This window comes from Leuciscus leuciscus (assembly GCF_965113295.1).
Source record: "Leuciscus leuciscus genome assembly, chromosome: 14".
Classification (NCBI taxonomy): Eukaryota; Metazoa; Chordata; class Actinopteri; order Cypriniformes; family Leuciscidae; genus Leuciscus; species Leuciscus leuciscus.
In genome coordinates, this window is record NC_138738.1 from 35,182,873 (window position 1) to 35,204,710 (window position 21,838).

The following is a 21,838-nucleotide window of genomic DNA, read 5'->3' on the forward strand; positions in this document are numbered from 1 at the left end:
GACTGTGACATTATGACACTTAAATACTTCTTTTGGCCACCAGTGTACAACGAAATGTTGTCCCTAAACTCACCCATTAATGTGTAAAAATAAACACATAATTTCCAGCATTGGCTGTTTATTTTGTGATATATATGTTTTAAATGTAAAAAATTGTATTTTGTAATAATTTTGTCTAATTGATTTGTACGTCAGTAGGATAAAAAATACAATTAATTCTATATAAAAATTATGAAATCTAATTTATATTTAGTACAAATAAAAATAATTACAGTAGTGTACTGATTAGCTTGGTTTTTTACAGTAATGTACTGTATTACACAATTACAGTACCATGTAGTTACTGTAAAACTGAAATACGATAATGGTACTGTCAAACTTAATTACAGTAACTTATTGGCAAGTTACTATAAGTAAGTTACTGTAAAAACCCTTGAAATGTCTAACAGTGTAATGAAGTAATATATATATATATGCCTATGTATAAAGGGCTACACATATTGGGTTGTTTTTGCAAAAATATTCGGTCATTTTGAAAATCGTAGGGTAATTTCTACAAATAAACAATCTGTATTTGTATCTGTATTTATTAAAATAATGACATAAATGAAAATGAATAGTTAACTAAACTGTTGGGTTACTTTTAACCCAACTGGCTTTTAACCGAATACATTGGGTTAAAATAACTCACAGTTGGAAAGGTGCTATACCACCCCATTATTTTACCCAACATTATTAAGTGAGTATACACAGTAGGCTATATCTAAACAGTGAATCATCAGTTTAGAACATAATATTATAGCAAATAAATCAACCTCAAATATCAAAAAATTTAATTTACAAAAATCACATCAGTTCAAATCCATTGAATTACTGTAAAATTAATGAAATATAATAAAATATTGATGATGAAATAAGGAAATACATCAAATTTTGTATCCATTTTATGTGATACAATTTTTACCGGGCCAAACACACACACACACACACACACACACACACACACACACACACACACACACACACACACACACACACACACACACACACACACACACACACACACACACACACACACACACACACACACACACACATGTCTGGTTCACTATCTTTGTGGGGACTCTCCATAGACTTAATGGTTTTTATACTGTACAAACGGTATATTCTATCTCCTTACACTAACCCTACCCCTAAACCTACCCATCACAGAAAACTTTCTGCATTTTTACATTTTCAAAAAAACTCATTCTGTGTGATTTATAAGCTTGTGTACCCATGGGGACCTCTATTTAGATCCCCACTGTGACACGAGTCCCCACCGGGATAGAAAAACAGGTACACACATTACACACACACACACACACACACACACACACACACACACACACACACACACACACACACACACACACAGGCCTACGTTATTAACCATACGGTCTATGTTATTAACAGATCATGTTGTGGGAGAATCATCTCGACTGTCATGTACAATTTCGCCATCTAGTGTTCAGTGGCTAAACACAGTAGGCAATTCATTTCTTGATTTTATCAGTGGTGAACAGTTGACAGGAATCAGAATAAACTATTAATACATATTTAAATCTTAAAACCAAAGAAACATACCAATAATCTTATATTTTTTATAGATTAAGTTGCGTTGTTTTACAGACCTTTGACATTTAGTGAGAGTAAGAATACCACAAGACTTAGCTTCTTTGTTACATATTGGGAAGGTTTTTTAAAAAAAACATTTTTTTTATAAAAAGTTGCTTATATTTCCGTCCATAATTAATTTCTCATGTCTGAATATTGGCAAGCGCATATGCACAAGTAAGCACAAAGTTAAAAATCATATACGCTGACCACAGGGAGCGCTTGTCATTTTGTTGTTTCTTGACACCGCAGCGCCATCGTGCGTCAAGACGCGCAACTGCACCTCAGACTGGGAAGGGCAGAGCAGCGCTTTTCCGCGCACTAGAGCAGACGGATGTCATTTATGGAATAAATATATTGGGATTTACAAGGTAAGCGTTGCGCTGTGTTTCATATACTAATCACATTTTCCATGAACATATCCTTTTTTAATTTTAAGAGCAAAGATTTCGCTTGATGGAAAGGAGTAATTGGCTGTCATGAGGCGACCGATCCGGCCTATTACAGACTGGAGATCTCTAACGGCGTCCGATACGTGATGAAAACAGTAGCAGTTTTATTAAAAAAATATGTAGGCCTATGCATGCGTCGATTTGTAGGCTACCTCTCCTCACGAGTGTTATATAAATAAATGCGCAACATTACGTGTTTAAGAACCATGTATTAATATATTCACTGGGTGTATTTAGTGAGCGACTGCATGTCTCTTAGAATAAACATCATATCTGTCAAAACCGGTACAGAACAAGGCCAATGTTTGAAGGCAGAGGCGGAGACTGATGCTCATGCTCCGCACACACACACACGCAAATGATGCTTCTCTGGATGAGGATGCATATATGCATTAGAAGGTGATTTAATCTTAATATTTCAGCTCAAAAAAAAAAAAAAAAAAAAAAAAAAACACACACGCTACACTTCCCTAAAATGAAGCGTATAAAGCTTTTAATTCTTCATGATAATTAAGCTTTTTTTTTTATCGCATTATAGAAATTAGAAATTGTTTTGCTTTACAGAAATGAAAATGGAATTTCTCCAAGTACAGCAACGCGGGAATAGGCAGATGGATTTTACTGGCATGTAGATAATTGGTCTCATTTTTCTGATGCATCATGTTCTTGACAGGAACCCTTATATTCATCTCGTCTCTTGTGGATTGCTATACACAGTCTTGGGTCATATCACTTTCCACTGTCCCAGGGTTGGTCAACATTCAGAATTGAACTGGCTCCCTTTCTAATCATGAATTGGAATGTGAACTGAATTGGCCTCATCCAACAGGAAGTTGAATTCAAATTCTGTTGCAAGTACAGATCCCATCCCAAAAATTAAATGTTCCTTCACTCTAATCTATAAGTTAATATATTACATAGGCAATGAATGATTACCATCTTAGTGCTCCCAGGTACAAAAACATGGCGATGCCATTTTATGTTTTGTAAAGGCCTACTGTTAGTATTTTGACACTGAAATGTCTTTACCTGAATTCATTCACAAGCTGCAAGGAAATCAATATAGTATGCTTTAGCAGTTTGTTTTAATTGATTGTAGGTAGCCTATATATTCACTTAATCCATTGCTCTTTTGTTCACTGTTCTTAAAGGGATACTTCAGGATTTAGCATTAAGCTTTGTATTAGTAGAAAACCTGTAGTATTTTCGAATTACCGTGCTTTCCACCCTCATATCCCCCTGAGATGAAAGATTTATGTATTTTTTGTCTGGAAAAAATCCTCAGATGACGCAAAAATCGTCATTTTGCGTCATCGGAGGATTTTTTGGCCCGAGGCTAAAGACTACAGCCAGTAGTAGGAGCTTGTTCCGCATGTTTTCAACCCGCCCATAGAGGGTGGGATCTCACTCACAGAATGTACACATAGTATCAGCCGTCTTTCTTTGGAAGCTAAGCTAACAGGCTCTTGTTCTGTGGAGAAAGCTGAGTAGTAGGAGAAAACTGAGTAGGGGTTACCATCCTCTTTTCCCGGACATGTCCGGCCGTCGAGATCGTCCAAAATGTCCGGGATTCGTCTTTTGCTTTCTGCAGTCGCCGATCATTGTTTACATGCACACCTTTTGTTTCAATCTAACTGAATTCATTCCGATTGGTGAATCTGAATGTAGTGTTTACATGAACGCTAAACAAGTGATTGGTTGATGTGCGTTTTAACATTGCTAAGAAAATACCCGCTCCTCCATGAGAGATACGAGACCGGTGTGTTTCAGTAATCACGCCACCGGCCTCGCGCCGTTCTCCCGCGTCCCTCAGTCTCGTCCTGCTCGCCACAGTAAACATGATGAATAGTGACTGTAGAACGCAAAAGCCAAATCCCGGACATTTTAGACGATCTCGAAATCCCGGGCAAACTCGTCACGGAGTCTCACTAGTAGCCTAACCTTGTTGTTTTCAACTGCGCTCTCTAACCAGTAGCCGTAGCTTGGGAGTGTCCTCCTAGGGCAGTGAAGCAAGTGCATTCTGGGAGTTGTCTTTCATCCACATAAGCCAAAAATAAATTTTCTGGCTTTTCTCAGTCTAGAAAGCTCCAAATTCAAAAATAATTTCACATTTCTTCTACATAAATGACCTATTTTAAATACACATTCATCTTTCCAGAGGTGAAGTATCCCTTTAAAATAGCCTATCATGTTTAAAACAGGAGTGAGAAAGTGATTCAAGCAAATCAGTGTGTGAGTAAACTGTCCAAACAATTCAAGTTGATTCTTGAGCCGAATCAGGTCGATTTGCTCAACCGTTTGACCAATCCATGGAAAAAAATAATCGACTCAAAATAGAGTTGGGAAGTCTGATTAATTTCGAAACAGTTCTTTATACAGTTACCCTAGTGAAAAAAGTATACTTTATGGTATTTGAAATATATTCCCTTTTTCAATAGTACATTGCAAATATACTAACAAAAATTGTATTATCTTTAAATATATTAAAAGTATATTAGCATCTTGTTTTTACTTATTTTCACAATACAACTTTTAACACACTTTAAAATAATTGTACTTTAGTATATTTTCAAAAAATATATTTTCTAAAAAGGTATATTTTAACTGTGTGCTGGAAATGATCATTGTAACAATGCATTGAAAGTATACTTTCAAAATACATTATAGTATACAATTGTATTTTGTACAAAGTATAGCTAAGTATTATTTGTCTATTAATGTACATTTGTTATTGAAGACAAAGTGTGCACTTTGTAGAATACACTTGTGTATGACATGTACAGTGCGTTGACATGTACATTTACATTTACATTTAGTCATTTAGCAGACGCCTTTCTCCAAAGCGACTTACAAATTAGGACAAAATTCAGCGAGTCATCATAAAGAGGCAAAAACAACAACAACACAAGAAGTGCTCAAAGTACGAAGTTCAGGTATTATTCAGAGTAGCATAAGCCTGATAAGTGATGTTACAAAGGGAAGGGAAAACTTTTTTTTTTTTTTTTTCTATAAGGTTAAGTGCTCACGGAAGAGATTGGTTTTCAGCTGTCTTTTGAATGTTGTCAGGGATTCTGCATTCCGGATGAGGGTGGGGAGAGCGTTCCACCAGCATGGAACTGTGAATGAGAATGTTCTGGAAAGTGAACAGCACATGTAGTGCTGTTGTGCTTCAGGAGACCTGAGTTCGAGTCCCGGCTCGTGGACCTTATCCCGATCCCGTCCCTCTCTCTCTCTCCCACCTTGCTTCTGAAACGCCATAAATAAATCTAAAACGCCCCAAAAAATAAAGACACTTCCTGTCTAGCTACTAAAATACCAAAAATAAATATTTTATATATATATATAGCTTTCCTGTAGCTCAGTGGTAAGAGCATTGCGTTAACAACGCAAGGTTGTGGGTTCGATCCCAGGGGATTGCACATACCTATGTATAAATGTATAGGATAATGCAATGTAAGTCGCTTTGGATAAAAGCGTCTGCCAAATTCATAAATGTAAATATATATATATATACATACACACACACTTATGGTATATTGCTTGTATGTTTCATAGACACTTGTAATGAATTTGTAATGTACTTGTAACCCAAATAAAGTACACTTTAATATCTCTAATCAAGCATGTAAGTAGTCCCTACACAGGCAGATACTTAAAGTATACTAAGTATACTTGAAGTTGTTCCAATTTAGTACACTAAATACACTTAAAGTTATGCTTTACTACAATTTAATTACAACTAAAATATACTTAGTACAAAATTAGCAGTATCAAAATAGCACACTTCAAGTTAACTAATCATTAACACACTTGAAGTATACTAAATTAGACTGGCTGGAAGTATCCTTAGCATTTTTTCCCCCACCAGGGTAGTTTTGGTGAACCAGCTCAAAACACAGTTTATCAGTTCTGTTTACGTCATCACGCAATCCTGATATCTTGGTTGTTGTGTAAAAACAGAGATTGTGGGTTTTAAGATCATTTTATTTCATTTCGAGATGAAGTGATGGACACATTTGAGTATACTGATTAAGTGGCTTGTGTATCATTGCTGACTTGAGACTCGAAATGTCAAAAGAATTAGTCCAATTTGATAAACTGGTTCAAACGATTTACTGAAAAGCGCTGGATCAAAAGAACTCAGGACATCACTACAAATCAATGCCCACCCCAAGAGAAGCCATTGACACGTCCCGTTACTGTCTGCTGGTTGTTTCTAAGCACTTTGTTGTTAGTATACATCTAGTTCAGCATCACTTATTTTAGTTTAGTTCAAAGTCTTAAAGAAGAGACCCTTATTTCATCCTTTTTAGAGGGAAAAAAGGTCCATTGTTTAAGTTAGAGGAGTCAGCTGCTTGTCTGGTGCTGAGCAATAAATTATCCAATTTCATTAGGAATGGAGGAATTCGCTTCCACCGGGTATATTTAGCCGCATGGACTGCACTTGAAATAATACAAACTTATATGTGACCCTGGAGCACAAAACCAGTCACATGGGTCAGTTTTTTAAATTGAGATTATACATCATCTGAAAGCTCAATAAATAATCTTTCCATTTATGTTTGCGATTGTGCTGCATTCACTCACAAAAATAAATGTTTTATATCTTTACGGTAGGAAATGTACAAAATATCTTCATGGAACATGATCTTTACTTAATATCCTAATGATTTTTGGCATAAAAGAAAAATTTATAATTTTGACCCATACAATTAATTGTTGGCTATTGCCACACATATACCCGTGCGACTTGTGACTGGTTTTGTGATCCAGGGTCACATATTATGGAAAGTATTTCTCATGTCAAGCTATCTAGCTCCATTGTTATATTGTAGAGACTAGGCTCCTATCAATAGGCCTACTGTATGTATTTGTTTGTTGATATTAAATCGTCTTGGTCATTTAGTATACAGTAGATACATTACTTTATTTCCTCTATATTCACCTAATACAAATTGAGTTGAGCTTGTCTAATTTATTTATCAGTCACTTTTTGCAACATCTCTTCTCTGACCTTTCAACAGAATGACCTAGAGAGAGATCAGGAAGAAAAGAGGAGGCCTGCTTAAGTCAAGATGAGTTTGACATCCTGGTTCTTAGTGAGTGGTGGGGGAACAAGGCACCGCCTTCCCCGGGAAATGATCTTCGTGGGACGGGATGACTGTGAGCTTATGCTACAGGTAACTCGATCACTGTTACTCTGATACACAAGCAGGAGAACTCCATTGTCCCTTCAAGTGTACAGTCAGTTCTCCCTGGATTCATAACGCACATTGCAGGCCTATATGGTAATTTTACACAACTTAGTTACACTTAGTGTGTTGTGTTAAGAGCTTTTAGATATGTTAGATTATCTAACATAAAAGTTAACATACCATGAAAGTAGGCAAACTACTGTAATTAAATGTCTGTCAAATGTCTGTCACGCTCACCCACTCAACCTTGTTGCCAAAATCATTTTTCTTTAAGTTATGGGAATGTATTGTATTGTACCCTGTATTTTAGACATTTTATTTATTTTTGATGTTCTTTTTTTGCTAGAATGTGAAAAAAGCAATTTCTAAATTTTGGTAACTCCTTTTACTCACCATATAAAAAAAGAAAAAAAAGATTGCATCAAATAGTTTCTGGCCATATTTTGTACTCTATTTGTGTGGAGTGCCATGCAGAATAGTTCAGATAAGAATAAGAATTCAAAGATAATTTCCTCCAGCCCACCTTCACCTAGAACCAAACATCCACTAATCTACAGTAAAGCATATTCCTTATTCCCATAATCCATTCACTTCTCTTTATTGCAGTCTCGAAGTGTAGACAAACAGCACGCCGTCATCAATTATGAAGAAACCACAGACGAACATAAAGTTAAAGACCTGGGCAGCCTAAATGGGGTGAGAAATGTGGCAGTTTATAATACAGTAGATATAATAATTTTGTCCTCACTAGTATGATGAAAAGCATATGATGACAGCTGACCTCCTTTCCTCTCCTGTAGACATTCGTTAATGATGTACGTATACAGGAACAGCAATATATTACTTTGAAAATGGATGACAAGCTACGGTTTGGCTATGATATCCTTTTAGCACAAAATAAATGACAATTTGATGGTTTGGATTGATTTGTTCCACTTTAGTTAGTTTGTACAATCACAATATAAAAAATTTTCTACATTTAAAATTTTAAATACCTAAGTATGTACTATGTAATTACAATTGGACCAAGTATGTATATGCCTTTCTATGTATTGTTTCCTCCTTAACCCATCTTACATACCAACCTATTTACCGTAGTGCGTGCAGAGTTACATGTTCCAGAGGAAGCGCTGAAGGTAAAACAAACGCAGTAATACACAATCGTTCAAAAGTTTTTTTTTTTAAAGAAAGCAATACTTTATTTCAGAAAGGATGCTTTATATTGATCAAATGTGACAGTGAAGATATTTATAATGTTACAAAGATTTCTATTTCAAATAAATGCTTCTGAACGTTCTATTCATCAAAGAATCCTGGGGAAAAATGTATAGCAGTTTCCACAACTGTTGAGAACATTGATTATAATAATAATAAGAGGTTTCTTGGGCAATAAATCAGTATATTTGAATTATTTCTGAATGATGACACTGAAGACTGTGATACTGAAGTAATGGCTGTTGAAAATTCAGCTTTGCCATTACAGATACATTTTTATTTAAAATTGTATTAGATTTCACTAAATCACACTTTTCTGTACTTTTGATCAAATAAATGCAGTCTTGATGAGCATAAGATACTTCGGTAACACTTTATTTTACAGTCCTGTTCTCCATGTACATAAGATGAACTTATTACAGTAATTACAATAATTTGGTAATAACTAGGTAGCCCCTGCACCCACCCCTAAACCTAACCTTAAACCCTGTAGTTACCTTAAATTACCCTGCATTTTCTTAGGTAAGCTCACTGTAAGTGCAAGTAAGTACACATACTGTAAAATAAAGTGCAACCGAGACTTCTTTCAAAAACATAAAAAAATCTTACTGACCCCAAACCTTTGAATGATAGGTAATCAGTATGTGATCAATATCAGTCATATAGGACTACAGATCTAGTATTCTGTCATGACCTTCTACATTCATCTTCACGGACAGCACGAAAAGTTCACCAGTCAGCTTCAGCTAACCAAGAAGCCTTCGCCATCAGGGGAAACCACCAAAAGTCCAGAGGTCAAAGGGGCAGAGGGAGGAAAAGATGCTGAGGTTAGACCTTCAGAACCAGCACCAAAGGCAGAAGAGAAGGGGTCAGGTGAGTAGAAGATGGGGGATTTGTGAATTTACAAGAGTTACAGGTTGCTTACCAAACTTGAAGTATCTCAAATTTTCAGGTGGAGACATAGCTATGCTCCACAGAGGAACCCCTCTTTATGGACAGCCATCTTGGTGGGGTGACGGGGACGCAGATGATGAAAATTCTGTGAAGCACGATGTAAAGGCCTCTGAGCATAAACAAGCTAAATGTGAAGCAGGTAAGATACATTGTTGTCGTGTTAATAACTAGGGATGGGTATCGTTAAGGTTTTAACGGTATTACTACTCTTACCGATACTCCTTATCGATCCGGTACTTTAACGGTATTCTTATCGGTTCTTTTTGTTATATTAAAAAAAGGGGAAAAAATTATTTAGAACATAATTAATATTGCTTTATATTTTGAAATGTAAAATAAATATCTATAGCAAAAGAAAAAGCAATGCTTTAACAAAACAAATAAAACATGTATGTTATGCAGAAGGGTGCTGGCTTTTGTGTTTTATATAGACAGACAGGACGCCAAAAACAAAGTACAAACACATGGTCAAACAAAAAAGTATATAAAACAAATATACAAATTATATACCCAGTGCTTTAATTTCAGTAATGTCTACTGACATTACTGTTCAGGAGTAATATGGGTTAAAAAGACATCTAAAAGTCAGATGTAAAATAACACTGCATAGTTTATCATAGATAGATTAAAGCTTATATCATTCAAGAGCTGTGACTGATTTTCTCTTTGCCTTTTGTTGTTTGATTCACATTAATGGAGCAATCGTCAGCAGGATTATTAGACTGCTGCCTCTTTAAGACCAAATGCAGATCTAATCATTATTAAGCAAGCCTCATATTTTCTCCCAACTATTTACGCCGATTTAAGACATAAACTGTATTTAAGTGAATAAACTGTTTAAGTGAATCTCCAAGACGGCCATTTTGACATATTTGTGTATTTGATCGTTTGCGCACACGAAGCCCAAAATATACGTTGCTTGTCTCGTTGCGGTGTGTTTCAGAGCGTGCGCCGCTTTTGGAACAGAGTCTTTTGCGTCAATTTTGGTACTTTTAATAGCCTTTTATTATCAAACGCGTCCCGCAGTTTAGCAAAAGTATAGACTACATTTTACAACAATCACCGATCGTGCAGATTCTGACGTTACTTTTAAGTTTTAGGGAGAAATGACAGCGCATCGCTCTGTGAATGGAAGGAAGTTGCGCTGGAGAGAATGTGGCTTTAGTTTTTAATGGTTACACCTCAAATATCTTCTTCTTTATAATCATTGGAAGCCAACATCTAAATCTAAAATAAAATTAGTTTAATATCAAAGATCTAAAGTGTAACCTTTTGAATGTTCTGTCCTCATCGTTACTCATTAAGCAGGGCTGTTGTGTTGCGCGCGCCGTGGCTTTGCGTGAAAGATCGCTCTCTCTCTCTCTCACACACACACACACACACACACACACACACTCTCTCTCTCTCTCTCTCTTTAGCAAAAATGCATCACAGACAAATGGTTCAATATTATTATATATAGAAGTGGCTGACGAGATTAAATTCGCAAGATAATAATTTCTTAATAGCAATAATAGATAGCACGTGTACTTTAATAATTTCTCTAGTACCGACAGCAGAACCGATAACGTCCGAGCTTAACGATCCAGCGGTCTTTCAAAGTTCAGCACCGGGGCCCGTTTAATACCGGGTTTCGGTACCCATCCCTATTAATAACTGACTTCATGAATGCCACCCGCTCATGTTATATGCTAATGCAGGCGGTAAGGACACAGTAACAAAGCAGCAGGTGGAGCCAGGAATGCCAACACAGAATTTGGGGACCCAGGAACCAAGCTACTTTGAGATCCCCTGTAAGGAGACTCCTCCAGTTGTGGGTGACACAGGAGAAAGCCTCCCTACCAGCTTAGAGGCAGTTGCGTCAGCTTCCACAATCCCTGCATCGGAGGGCGGAGTACATGGACATGCCTCCTTCACTATTGAGTTTGACACGACGGCTTCAGGGAAGGGCAAAGAGCGAGCCTCAAAGGGTGCCCCAGACCACCGACAGTGGCCGAAAAGAGGGGCAGGGGAGGAGCTGAGTGCCTTGCAGGCTGCCATGGTGGCAGCGGAGGTAAAGGTGGCGGACTGGCTGGCACAGAATGAGCTGCCCCTGACCCGCTCTGAATCTGTTGCTGAGGATGATGGAGACAGCGTGAAGAGTGATGTGCCAGTTCAGCTGAGGAGCCTTAGAGGTAAGGTGAATGAGTTACTGATGGCTCTATTGTTTTATGCTGCACTGTAATGCATTTTGTTACACCTTGAATACATATATATTATGTTATTATATTATATATAATAGTTATACCTTGATTTAAAAAAATATATTTCTCAAGGTAAATAGTAGGCTAATTGTTAATTCATAAATATCAGAGTATCAAAGTTGCACCACATCAAAAATTTGGTGGCATGTCTTTGACCCTTAAATTATGAAATGCTGACTGGATGCCATTGGCTGCAGTCTCAATTAACTGGTCATGTGTTTTGCACCATCCGTCTTTATGTTTCGCCCCCTCTTTTTCAGGCAGTAAACATGAGGATGGCACACAAAGTGACTCAGAGAATGCACTGGGAGAGCAGCTTAGTAGCCGGAGGGCATTCCTGCAGGATCGTTACAGAGGAAGGCAGGGCGTGCAGAAGACAGAAGGCCTTTTCTGTGGGAGGGAAGATCTCTTCCAGCACAAACCATCATCTGTAGCTAAAAAGATGGCACCAGTAGGAGGTGAAGTTGGCAAAACAAATAACAGTTCTTCCCCACAGAAAGCCAACGTGCCCAGAGAGCAAAGCACTGGGTCTCAAGAGACTCCAAGTAGGGGACATGTAGATGACCAAAGTGACAGAGGGACATACACCATTGAACTGGAAAATGGCAATGCTGAGGAGGAAGAGGCCAGGCGTATGATTGATAAGGTAGACCTGCAGAAGCATAGAAATGATGTTTTCTTGTATGGTTGAAGATGTCAAAACCAGTTACTGATTAGCAACGATGGTGCAAATGTGTTACGTTTTAGGTTTTTGGGGTGGAGGACAACCAAGCCCTGACTAAACTGCGTTTTCCAAAACACCAGAAAGATAGAGGAACTATCTGTCCAAGGTCTGGATCCATGGAAACCAGACAAACTGGTTATGTTGGTGCAGAGGTATATCAGTAATATTTGCCACACTTTTCTGAAGACATTTTAGAATCCTTGAAGATATTCAGTAAAGAAAATGTATATCTGTTTCAAAAGACACTATATAGATTTCTTGCAACCACAAAGATTCTTTTTCAAGTTTCCTAATCATTTGTTTTTCTGATTTAAATAAATAAATAAATTGACTGTCCTCTTTAAAAGGTGCTGCCAGATGACTTGGTTGTAGTTGGTGGTCCAAGGTGGGTCTCACAGTGGGCTAGTCTAGCTGCAAGTCATATACGGACCGATCCTGAGGGATCTGGGGCCGAACCCACCATGCTTTCCACAGATGAAAAAGGTTCAAGGACATCAAACATCTCGAAAAATTCTTTGGTTTTGTATTACGATCCAGTTTTTACAGATTTTCTTTTGTTTCAACAGTTGATATCAATGCGTCTGAACGTAAGAGAAGGACCCTCCCGCACCTCCCTTCTGAGGACTCTGCTATGGATCCACTGGCTCCCGGGGGCACACGGAACGAATTCAGGCGAACAGTCCCTTCAACAGAGAAACAGGATCTAGAACTTCAGGAGAAAGTAGATCAGCTCAATAGAATCTCTAAAACTGGACAAAGAGTTTCAGGAATGTCCTCAGCTATCATGGATGTAGATCGTTCCAAAGTGAACAAGCCAACTCCACCCAGAAACCAGAATAAAGTTAAGCAACAGGGAGCTCACACTAGACAGATTGAGAAGAAACAAGAAGATGGGAGACGAAAGAAAGGTGATGAGGACAGAGAGAAAACAGGGAAGCCGCTACTGAGGCAAGAGAGCTTTACAGTGGAACGGCCGAGTGCCAATGTTCCCTTAGAGCTCATACCTTGCATCGATGGGCCTGGTGCCTCAACCCAGCACAGGGAAATGGCTGTCATCAATGAGAGCATTGATGCTGCCACCATGCTTAAAGACTCAGAGGCTGTGGCTGCTTTTCTGGAAACCACTTTATCAGACCTTGCAGATCCACCGAGCTACTCCCTGGAGGGGTCTGTCTCACCTGAATCTGACATTGATACGACAAGCACAGTCAGCCAGGCTGGGGGAGAAGGAATGCGCAAAACAGCCCATAGGAAACGTTCAGCTGGAGGTCCAGGCCGTGAAACAGCCAATAAGAACACCAGCGCCACAGAAAGGAAAGGCAAAGCCCATCCCTCTGGCTCAGCTGGTTCCAGGGCTTGGACATCTCTTGACCTGACAGATGATGACTTGAGCTCTTCGCTTACCCAGGACGCTACTTTGGTAAAACGACCTCAGGGCCGGGGTCAAAATATCAGCTCTAAGGCAGAGCCAACAAGTGGCAAGGTCAAAGGAGCTAAGACAACTGTAGCTCCTGCACCAGCCACCTCTAAACCAACCACCCTTCCCCGGCCCAGACCCACACGGTCTTCCCTTCTTCGCCGTGCACGACTGGGTGAAGCTCCTGACACTGATCTCGCTGATGTCGATCGTATGTCCGTTGCTTCAGAGGCCTCTACCGCCAGTTCTGCATCGAGACCTTCGGCTGGACGAAGGACCCTCTCCAGAATTGAAGCACTTGCTCAGCCACGAAGGCCGAGAGTGTCCTCACCTTCAGCTCGAAGTGACTCGGAGGCTACATCAGGCAAGATCAGGGGCTTCGTCCCACGCCCTGCCCCGGAGAGTGCTCTGCGGCTCGGGCTCCGCTCTACAACAGCCTCATCCTCTGTGGGCATCCCCAGAGCGAGAGCTAACAGCGCTTCCAAACTGCCTGATAAGTGTCCTGGTGCTCCCTATGTTCAAAGTACACCTGCAGGTCAGACCTTTGAGGAAAATATACTAGAAATAATAATTGGCTGAAAATGTTCCAACTAAAACACTCTTCTTCCTTATAGCTGGTGGAAGGTGGCGCCGGGTACCCATCGAATATGCTTCAACCTCAGAGGATGAGTATGGCTCCAACCGTCACCCCACTCAGCATTCTCGCCCCCGTCCAATGGCTCCGCGGGTTACCCAGCTAGGGGGTTCAGCCCCTGCAACACCCAGCCCTGGAGGCATCTCCATGCTACGACACCAGTCGAGCAGAGAGCAGGATGATTACATGAGAGACTGGACTGCCCACAGTGAGGAGATTGCCAGGTAATAAATAGCGGCCAGTGTTGGGCAAGCTCAAAAAGTTTAGCAAACTAAGCTACAAACTACACAAAGTTACTATGCTAAGATGAAGCTAGCTTTTAGAATTAGTTACTATACAAGCATGGAAAAGTAGTTTGCTATATTGATGCAACTTCATACATACAGTAGGTATAAAATATTATAATGGTATCTGTTGTTTATGGATGTTTGTTGAGGTAATAATTAATAACAATGTGACATTACCTTACTTCATACTGTCAGGCCAAAACACTTAATAGGAACACAGCATTAAAATCTATTTAAAAGAGTATTTATAGGATGTACCTGTGTATTCACACAATGTACAATAAGACATATACTCTACACTCTTAAAAATAAAGGTTCTTTATTTTCATTGATGGTTACACTAAGAAACTTTAACATCCATTGAATCTTTCCATTGCATTAATGTTTATAGTGGAAAAAGGTTCTTTAGATAATTCAAATGTTCTTCACTCTGAGAAAAAAAAAAAAAGGTTATTTTAAGAACTGTTCACTGAAAAGTTCTTTGGGGAACCAAAAATGGTTCTTCTATGGCATCGGTGAGAAAACACCATTTTGGATCATTCAAAAGTTTTGGGTAGGTACGATTTTTAAAGTGCCCCTATTATGCTATATTAAAGGTTCCTAATTTTGGTTAGGAGGTCTCCTTCAACAGGTTTACATGTATCCAAGAAAAACAAAAACACTTTACGTATGACGTATGCAGGTCATGGTGACGGAAATGAGACTGGAATTCCTGACGACTCGTTTAGGCTGTGCAGAGTTGATTCTTTCTTTTGAGAGACAATAACTTCATTTATCGTGCACTTTCGACTTTTACAGCTTTGCAGACTGTTTACATTCACAGACATCTATATTACACTGCATGAAAGGTAATATTCGAAAAACCATAATAGGGGCACTTTAAAATGTTCAAATGAAGAATGCTTATGCTCACCAAGGCTGCCTTTATTTGGTCAGTAATATTGTAAAAACAGTAGTTCTGTGAAATATTATACAAAAATTTAAAACAACTGTTTTCCTTTTGAATTTACTTTAAAATGTCATTTTTGTGATGGCAAAGTTGAATTTTCTGTCTTCAGTGTCACATGATCCTCCAGAAATCATTCTAATATGCTGATTTGGTGTTCAAATATAATTTCTTATTATTAACAATGATGAAAACGGTTATGCAGCTTAATAGTTTTGTGCTAACAATGAGTGATCAAGTTTTGATGAATATAAAGTTCAAAAGTGCTGCATTTATTTGAAATATATATCGTTTTTAACTATTTAAATGTCTGAACTTTACTGTAACTTTTGATCAATGTGATGCCTACTTGCTATTCATTTCTTAAAAAAAAAAAAATCTCACTGACTGCTTACCTTTGAACATTATTGTGTTGGAACAACACCAACCGATTCCTTGTTGCCAGCGCTGCGACTTGTGGTGCAGCAGCACTGCAGGTCCTTTCTCAATCCTGTTCTCCTCTTAATTGCCATAAATAATTTCTTCATATTTAGTGATGCTACTGCCCACCACTGCTTACGCCTTCAAAAGTCTTATCAGCCACTTATGTATAATATGTAAAATGTACTTTTACTAATAATACAAATAATTGTTGATCTAGTAAACTGTTGATTTAGATCATGAATCAAACTTTGTCTTCTTTTGATTGTTCCAGAATCAGTCAAGACCTTGCTAAGGATCTGGCCATGTTAGCACGTGAGATCCACGACGTTGCTGGCGAGATTGACTCTGTTAGTCCTTCCTCCGCTCCAGCGACTTCAGTGAGAAGACAACTACATCATTACCAGAGCAATGGGCACTTTCTATATTTATATGGAACATTTCATTATTTGATGCCTGTAGAGATTTATATCAATACATCTCGACAAGTCTGTTAAGAACTTTGGTTTTGCACACTGTGCATTGTTCCCAGAATTAATTCAGTAGTTAATTAAATGTGCGGGCATTGATCGTTTAAGAGATTATGATTCAAAGTTGTTATTGTGAGAATGTATAATAATGAATGTATGTGGACATGCTTTCCCAGTAGTGCTTTAAAACAGTTTTTAAATACTAAATTTTTAGATATATTTTTGAAGATTTCCAATATAGAAAATAACAATATTACTGCATTGTGTAATCAGTGATGCAAGCTATAATCTTTGTGCGTCTCTCAGGTTGAGGATCGTGTGTTTGAGGATGTTCTAGGCAGTGCTCCAGAGATCAGTAGCAGAGGTGTGGAACTAAGACCTCGCGGTGCTATCAGTGGTCAAGATCCCCGTGCCATCCGCCGCAGGACCTGGAGCAGAGATGAGGTATATATATTTATATACAATACTGTGCAAAAGTCTTAGGCATGTTGACCCATATATTGATTTGAATTAGTTAATAGAAGTTAAATCATAAATAAATTAAATTTGTGATTTTATTTTTGAAAGCATTCTCACTTTACAGCATTTTAACACAAGTGCCAGTACTTTTCACAGTACTGTAGCTTTGCAGGAAGGTTTCTTCAAACATCTCGGAGACGTTCCCGCAGTTCTTCTGGATTTAGTTTGTCTCAGTTTTTTTCTGTTTCTTCATGTAATCACATTAATATTGATATTAACATGCCTAAGAGTTTTACACAGTACTGTATATATTACTAGAAGTTCCAATTCATATTGTTACTTATATTCCACAAGAGGGTCCACAAGGTTTTTATTTATTTATTTTTTTTATAACAAAATATCTTGACACGAATCCATCTTATTTCTTACAGTGACAGCATATGCTCATTCTGCATTCACAGGGTGTGCTGGACAGTTTGCTGTTGGCATCAGTCTCCCAGCTCTCAGCAAAAATCAAACAGGCCATGGAAAAGACAGCCAACAAAATCAGGTACACTGCTCCTCAAAAAAAAAAAAAAAAAATGTAAAGCTTTAGTTTTTATAAAGCCTTTGAATTGAACATGTTCATTTAGTAACATTAATCATTTAAATCAGTTATTGTGTTATAAATATGATTTCAAAATTTTACATTTTATGTCATGTTTGTCACAATTGTCTTCAGGAAATATTTATGAGAATGATTGTGCATCTCTGACTGTGATTTGACAGGTTTTAATATTTAAAACATTCATAGTTTTAGTTCTGAAAGGTCTTTTGGAAGGCCACATTTTGAATTATTACGGTTCATGCAGGATTTTATTCAAAGACAAGGACCGAAAGTGGGAGGAGATTGAAAGCAAACTGCGGGCAGAGAATGAGGTGCCTCTCCTCAAGACCTCTAATCAGGTGAGAAGGGAGTGTTTTTAAACAATGTGTTCAGAAAACATTGATCATCAAACTCACAAGGTCAAATAATAATTATAACATTATTTTTTATTATTAATAATAATTACTATTATTTATTTATTTATTTTGTTCAGTCATTTCAGTATTTTCTATTCATTAATGCATTATATAAATAATGCCACTGCCTGGCCAAAAAAAAAAAAAAAAAAGTTTAATATGTTTCTTATATGTTTGGCAACAGTTCTTCTAACCCTAATTGATGTGTAGCCTAATTGATTTCTTAAACAACAATGTAGGAAGACCATTTTCCAGGATGACAATGTCAAGATTCATCAGGCTCAAATTGTGAAGGAATAGTTGGGAGGGAGCATGAAGAATCATTTTCACACATGAATTGGTACATAAATTTCCATCAAGAGGTGCATACATTTTTGGTCAAGATCTTTTATTGTCAAGCGCAATACAAGTATTTGGTAAAGTCTACTACAGCACAGTATATATATTATTTTAACGGGGATGACTATGTTGTCCTGATGTTTTTGTAGATTTCAGTGTTCATACATCACAGGCGCCTCAGCAGAAGATCTCTCAGTTTAATTAGACTGAGCTTTTGACTCATGGTTTGTCACCGCTCAATGGCGTACACCACCTCTGCTCAGTGACAGGGCAGTAAATCTAACTCTATAATGCAGGCTGGCCTGAAACGAACTCTTGGAACTTCTGAAATGAAGAAGCTGAGAGGCAGTGGAGGAGTACAAACGACCAAACGCTGACAGAAAATAAAACTCTCTTAGTTTGCACTGCTATAATATCTACATAATGTGTTTACCCTCAACCATATCAGTGTTATGAATCTGAAATGAACAGCTACAGCTACATTATATAAATAAATAGAAAGTCATAACAGTTCACATAAAGCATCAGAATTCTCTGTTCAGTTTGCTGTAAATGTTTGACTATAAGATCTGGCAGCTTATGATGGTTTTCTATTCAGACTTTTTAATTTGATCATCCTCAGGAGATTTCCTCCATACTCCAGAATCTGAAAAGAGTGGAACGACAGTTGCTAGGTAAGCAGTACTGGTGTGTTCTTGTCTTGTCCATACTTTTAACGTCTGCCTTGCAATATCCTCCTGAGACCCAACAGAATTTTATTTAGCTATTTATTGTTATTTTAAAATATGTTTTTGTACAGTATGTAACTTAATATTACTATGGTGTGGAATTATTATTTTGTTTTTTAAAGTTAGATTATTATTAGAGTGTTTTCTTAGAAGTTTGGTAGTGTGTGATCCTCGTTTTTTTAGTGTACGATGCCCAGTTTTTCTCTGTAACCATTTACAAAGTCTGCAAGTGTATGATGCCTAGTGTTTTAAAATCTGTTCATATTTTTTGAAAGTCATGCAGTTTATTCTAACCTTTAGAGGAGCTTTATTAGGCATCATTACCAAAGGTTTTGACCATTTTAAACCATTTCATAGCGTTTTTATACATATAGATGTAGTAACTACAGATATTCTTCAAAATACAATGGCTCGACAGTTTCAGAGAAATTCAATAAAAACCAATGTCCTCAATAGAGTCTCTATTCTGCATTGTCCCAGGAGTATAAAATCCAAGGGTTAATTGTCTGTTTGTTAATTGACTGAATGATTTATTGTCTTTAGTTGCATTAGTGAATTACTATATATCAGAAAAACTCAATAAATGTAATTTTCTTGAATTTGAAATCACTAGTGATTGATATCATGGTGGACCCTGATGGCACGTTGGATGCTCTGAGCAGTCTGGGTTTGACCAGTCCACTTATGGCTGAGAACAGTGTTAGTCCTGGCTCACAAGGTCCAGCTGGCAACCAGGCTGCGGAAGTATCAGCATATTCAGAGGTCGCAGAACGAGATCTCGGCCTGCAGGAGAGGAACAAAGAGCAGAACACTGCCCATCAAAACTGAATTACTCCCAGCAGTTTACACAGAGATCCTGCACTGGTTTTCAAAGGCCAGGTCATAAGGACTTTTATGTGAATAATGTGAGGTATGCTGTAAAACTTCCTATATGACACTGCATTTTAAAGTTTGCTTCATAAATTCTATATATCCATGGACGTATTTTCAATAATTAAAGAAAATATTTTGAAATATCAATCCACTGTCACACCCTGTGGTCAGAATTACTGTACACAAGCATTAAAGTGCCACTATTATGCTATTTCAAATGTTCCTAATTTTGTTATGGACATCTCCTAAAATAGATTTACATGCATCCATGGTCAAAAAGAAAAAGAAAAAGGATCTGGTCTCTCTAACCCCCTTCTTTCCATTAGCCTATGTGGTTGATTTTTCCCTAAATCTAACTACGTACCTGGAACCTAATTACCTGCGTCTACAGTCGACACTTAATAAATACATTTACCTGGGGTGTCTCCAGTCGACTCCCAAGCACAGATACAACAGATTTTATAAAATAGGGTTATGGGCGAAAATGACATGAAACATTACATATTTTCCCTACAATTTGATTGGTTCTTCATAGACAAACCCTTCTGTTACTAGGTAGGAGCAAATTCAGTTCTTGTGATTACTTTTGAAATCACAAGGTTTCAAACCTAGTCATCTGTCTAGATCATTTCCCATTTTTGTTATTTTTACACACACACAACCAAAGTCACAAGTTTTCTGAAAGGGGACACATACATCATTCAAAAACATATGATTGTTGTTCCTGCAAGAAAAACAAATGTTAGTTATGATTAATTAAAAAATCCATCACACCTACTCTGCTCTTATTGGTCAGATGGCTCAGTCTGTTGTGATTGGTCAGAAACCAAACGCCTATTACCATATCTGAATTTCAGCTCCAGGCTTTCTTAAGCACTTGTATACAGTGATACGGACAGTAAGGATGGAATCGGTTCTTTCTTTTGGGAGACAATAACTCAATTTATTGTGCACTTTGATCTTTGAAACTTTGCAGACCTTTTACATTCACACACAGCTATAATACACACTGAGTGAAAGGTAATATCCGAAAAAGCATAATAGAGGCACTCTAATTATATTATCAATGTTTGTCTTTATGATCGGAAGTACTGTAGATGTGCCTAGGAAGACACTTAGCACATGACTGTTGAACAGGAAGTGAAATGTGATAGACATAAGATGCGATTTACCCAAAACTGTCTTCATGCTGTGTATTGTCAAGTGTTTAGCCAAACTCCTTACACACAGGGTTAAAAATTAAGTCCGAATTGTAGGCCCGTATTTTGATTAGGAACAGCAATGTAATGTACTTAAGAAAACATATGTCTGACAACTTTTACCTCAGTAGAGAATTTTCCATTACAAGTTTATCTAGGATGCATAGAGTTTTTTTTTCCCCATAACTTCATGTGGAGACACATATGTGGAATATTTCTCACATTAAGGCACCAAAACTAATATGATGAGCAAAATTACACAATGACCTACGATGTTTATAACAAATATGCAATGACGAAATAGCTAAACAATCCCATTGTCATTAGGACAATATATATATATATATATATATATATATATATATATATATATATATATATATATACACACACTATACCGTTCAAAAGTTTGGGGTCAGTGAGATTTTAATGTTTTTGAAAGAAGTCTCTTATGCTCTCTTTTTTATTAAATTTATCAAAGTACAGTAATATTGTGAAATGTTATTACAATTTAAACTTTTTAACTTTTCTATTTTAATATATTTTAAAATGTAATTCTTGCTGAATAAAATTATTATTATTATTCAATTATTTTATTTATATTTTATTTTTACTGTAACTGACC

The 21,838-nt window shown here is 37.3% G+C and overlaps 1 protein-coding gene across 1 annotated transcript; it reads left to right on the forward strand.

The window, feature by feature from the left end:
- Positions 1–1,933: 1,933 nt before the first annotated feature.
- On the forward strand, positions 1,934–20,306 carry cep170ab (centrosomal protein 170Ab). Its single transcript, XM_082190048.1, has 19 exons — positions 1,934–2,027; positions 7,133–7,288; positions 7,910–7,999; positions 8,104–8,182; positions 8,381–8,439; positions 9,238–9,391; positions 9,471–9,611; positions 11,173–11,646; positions 11,976–12,361; positions 12,463–12,591; positions 12,787–12,922; positions 13,006–14,391; positions 14,471–14,714; positions 16,418–16,523; positions 16,920–17,057; positions 17,534–17,622; positions 17,924–18,017; positions 19,036–19,087; positions 19,755–20,306. The coding sequence occupies exons 2-19, from the start codon at positions 7,184–7,186 to the stop codon at positions 19,967–19,969; spliced, it is 4,077 nt and encodes a 1,358-aa protein (XP_082046174.1). The 5' UTR covers positions 1,934–2,027; positions 7,133–7,183; the 3' UTR covers positions 19,970–20,306.
- The last annotated feature ends 1,532 nt before the right edge of the window (positions 20,307–21,838 follow it).

Bases quoted from the DNA above. Each gene is read 5' to 3' on its own strand.
- cep170ab (XM_082190048.1), top strand. From the start codon at position 7,184: ATGAGTTTGACATCCTGGTTCTTAGTGAGTGGTGGGGGAACAAGGCAC. The intron at 7,289-7,909 runs GTAACTCGATCA...TCTTTATTGCAG, and splicing joins ACTGTGAGCTTATGCTACAG to TCTCGAAGTGTAGACAAACA. The intron at 14,715-16,417 runs GTAATAAATAGC...TGATTGTTCCAG, and splicing joins CACAGTGAGGAGATTGCCAG to AATCAGTCAAGACCTTGCTA.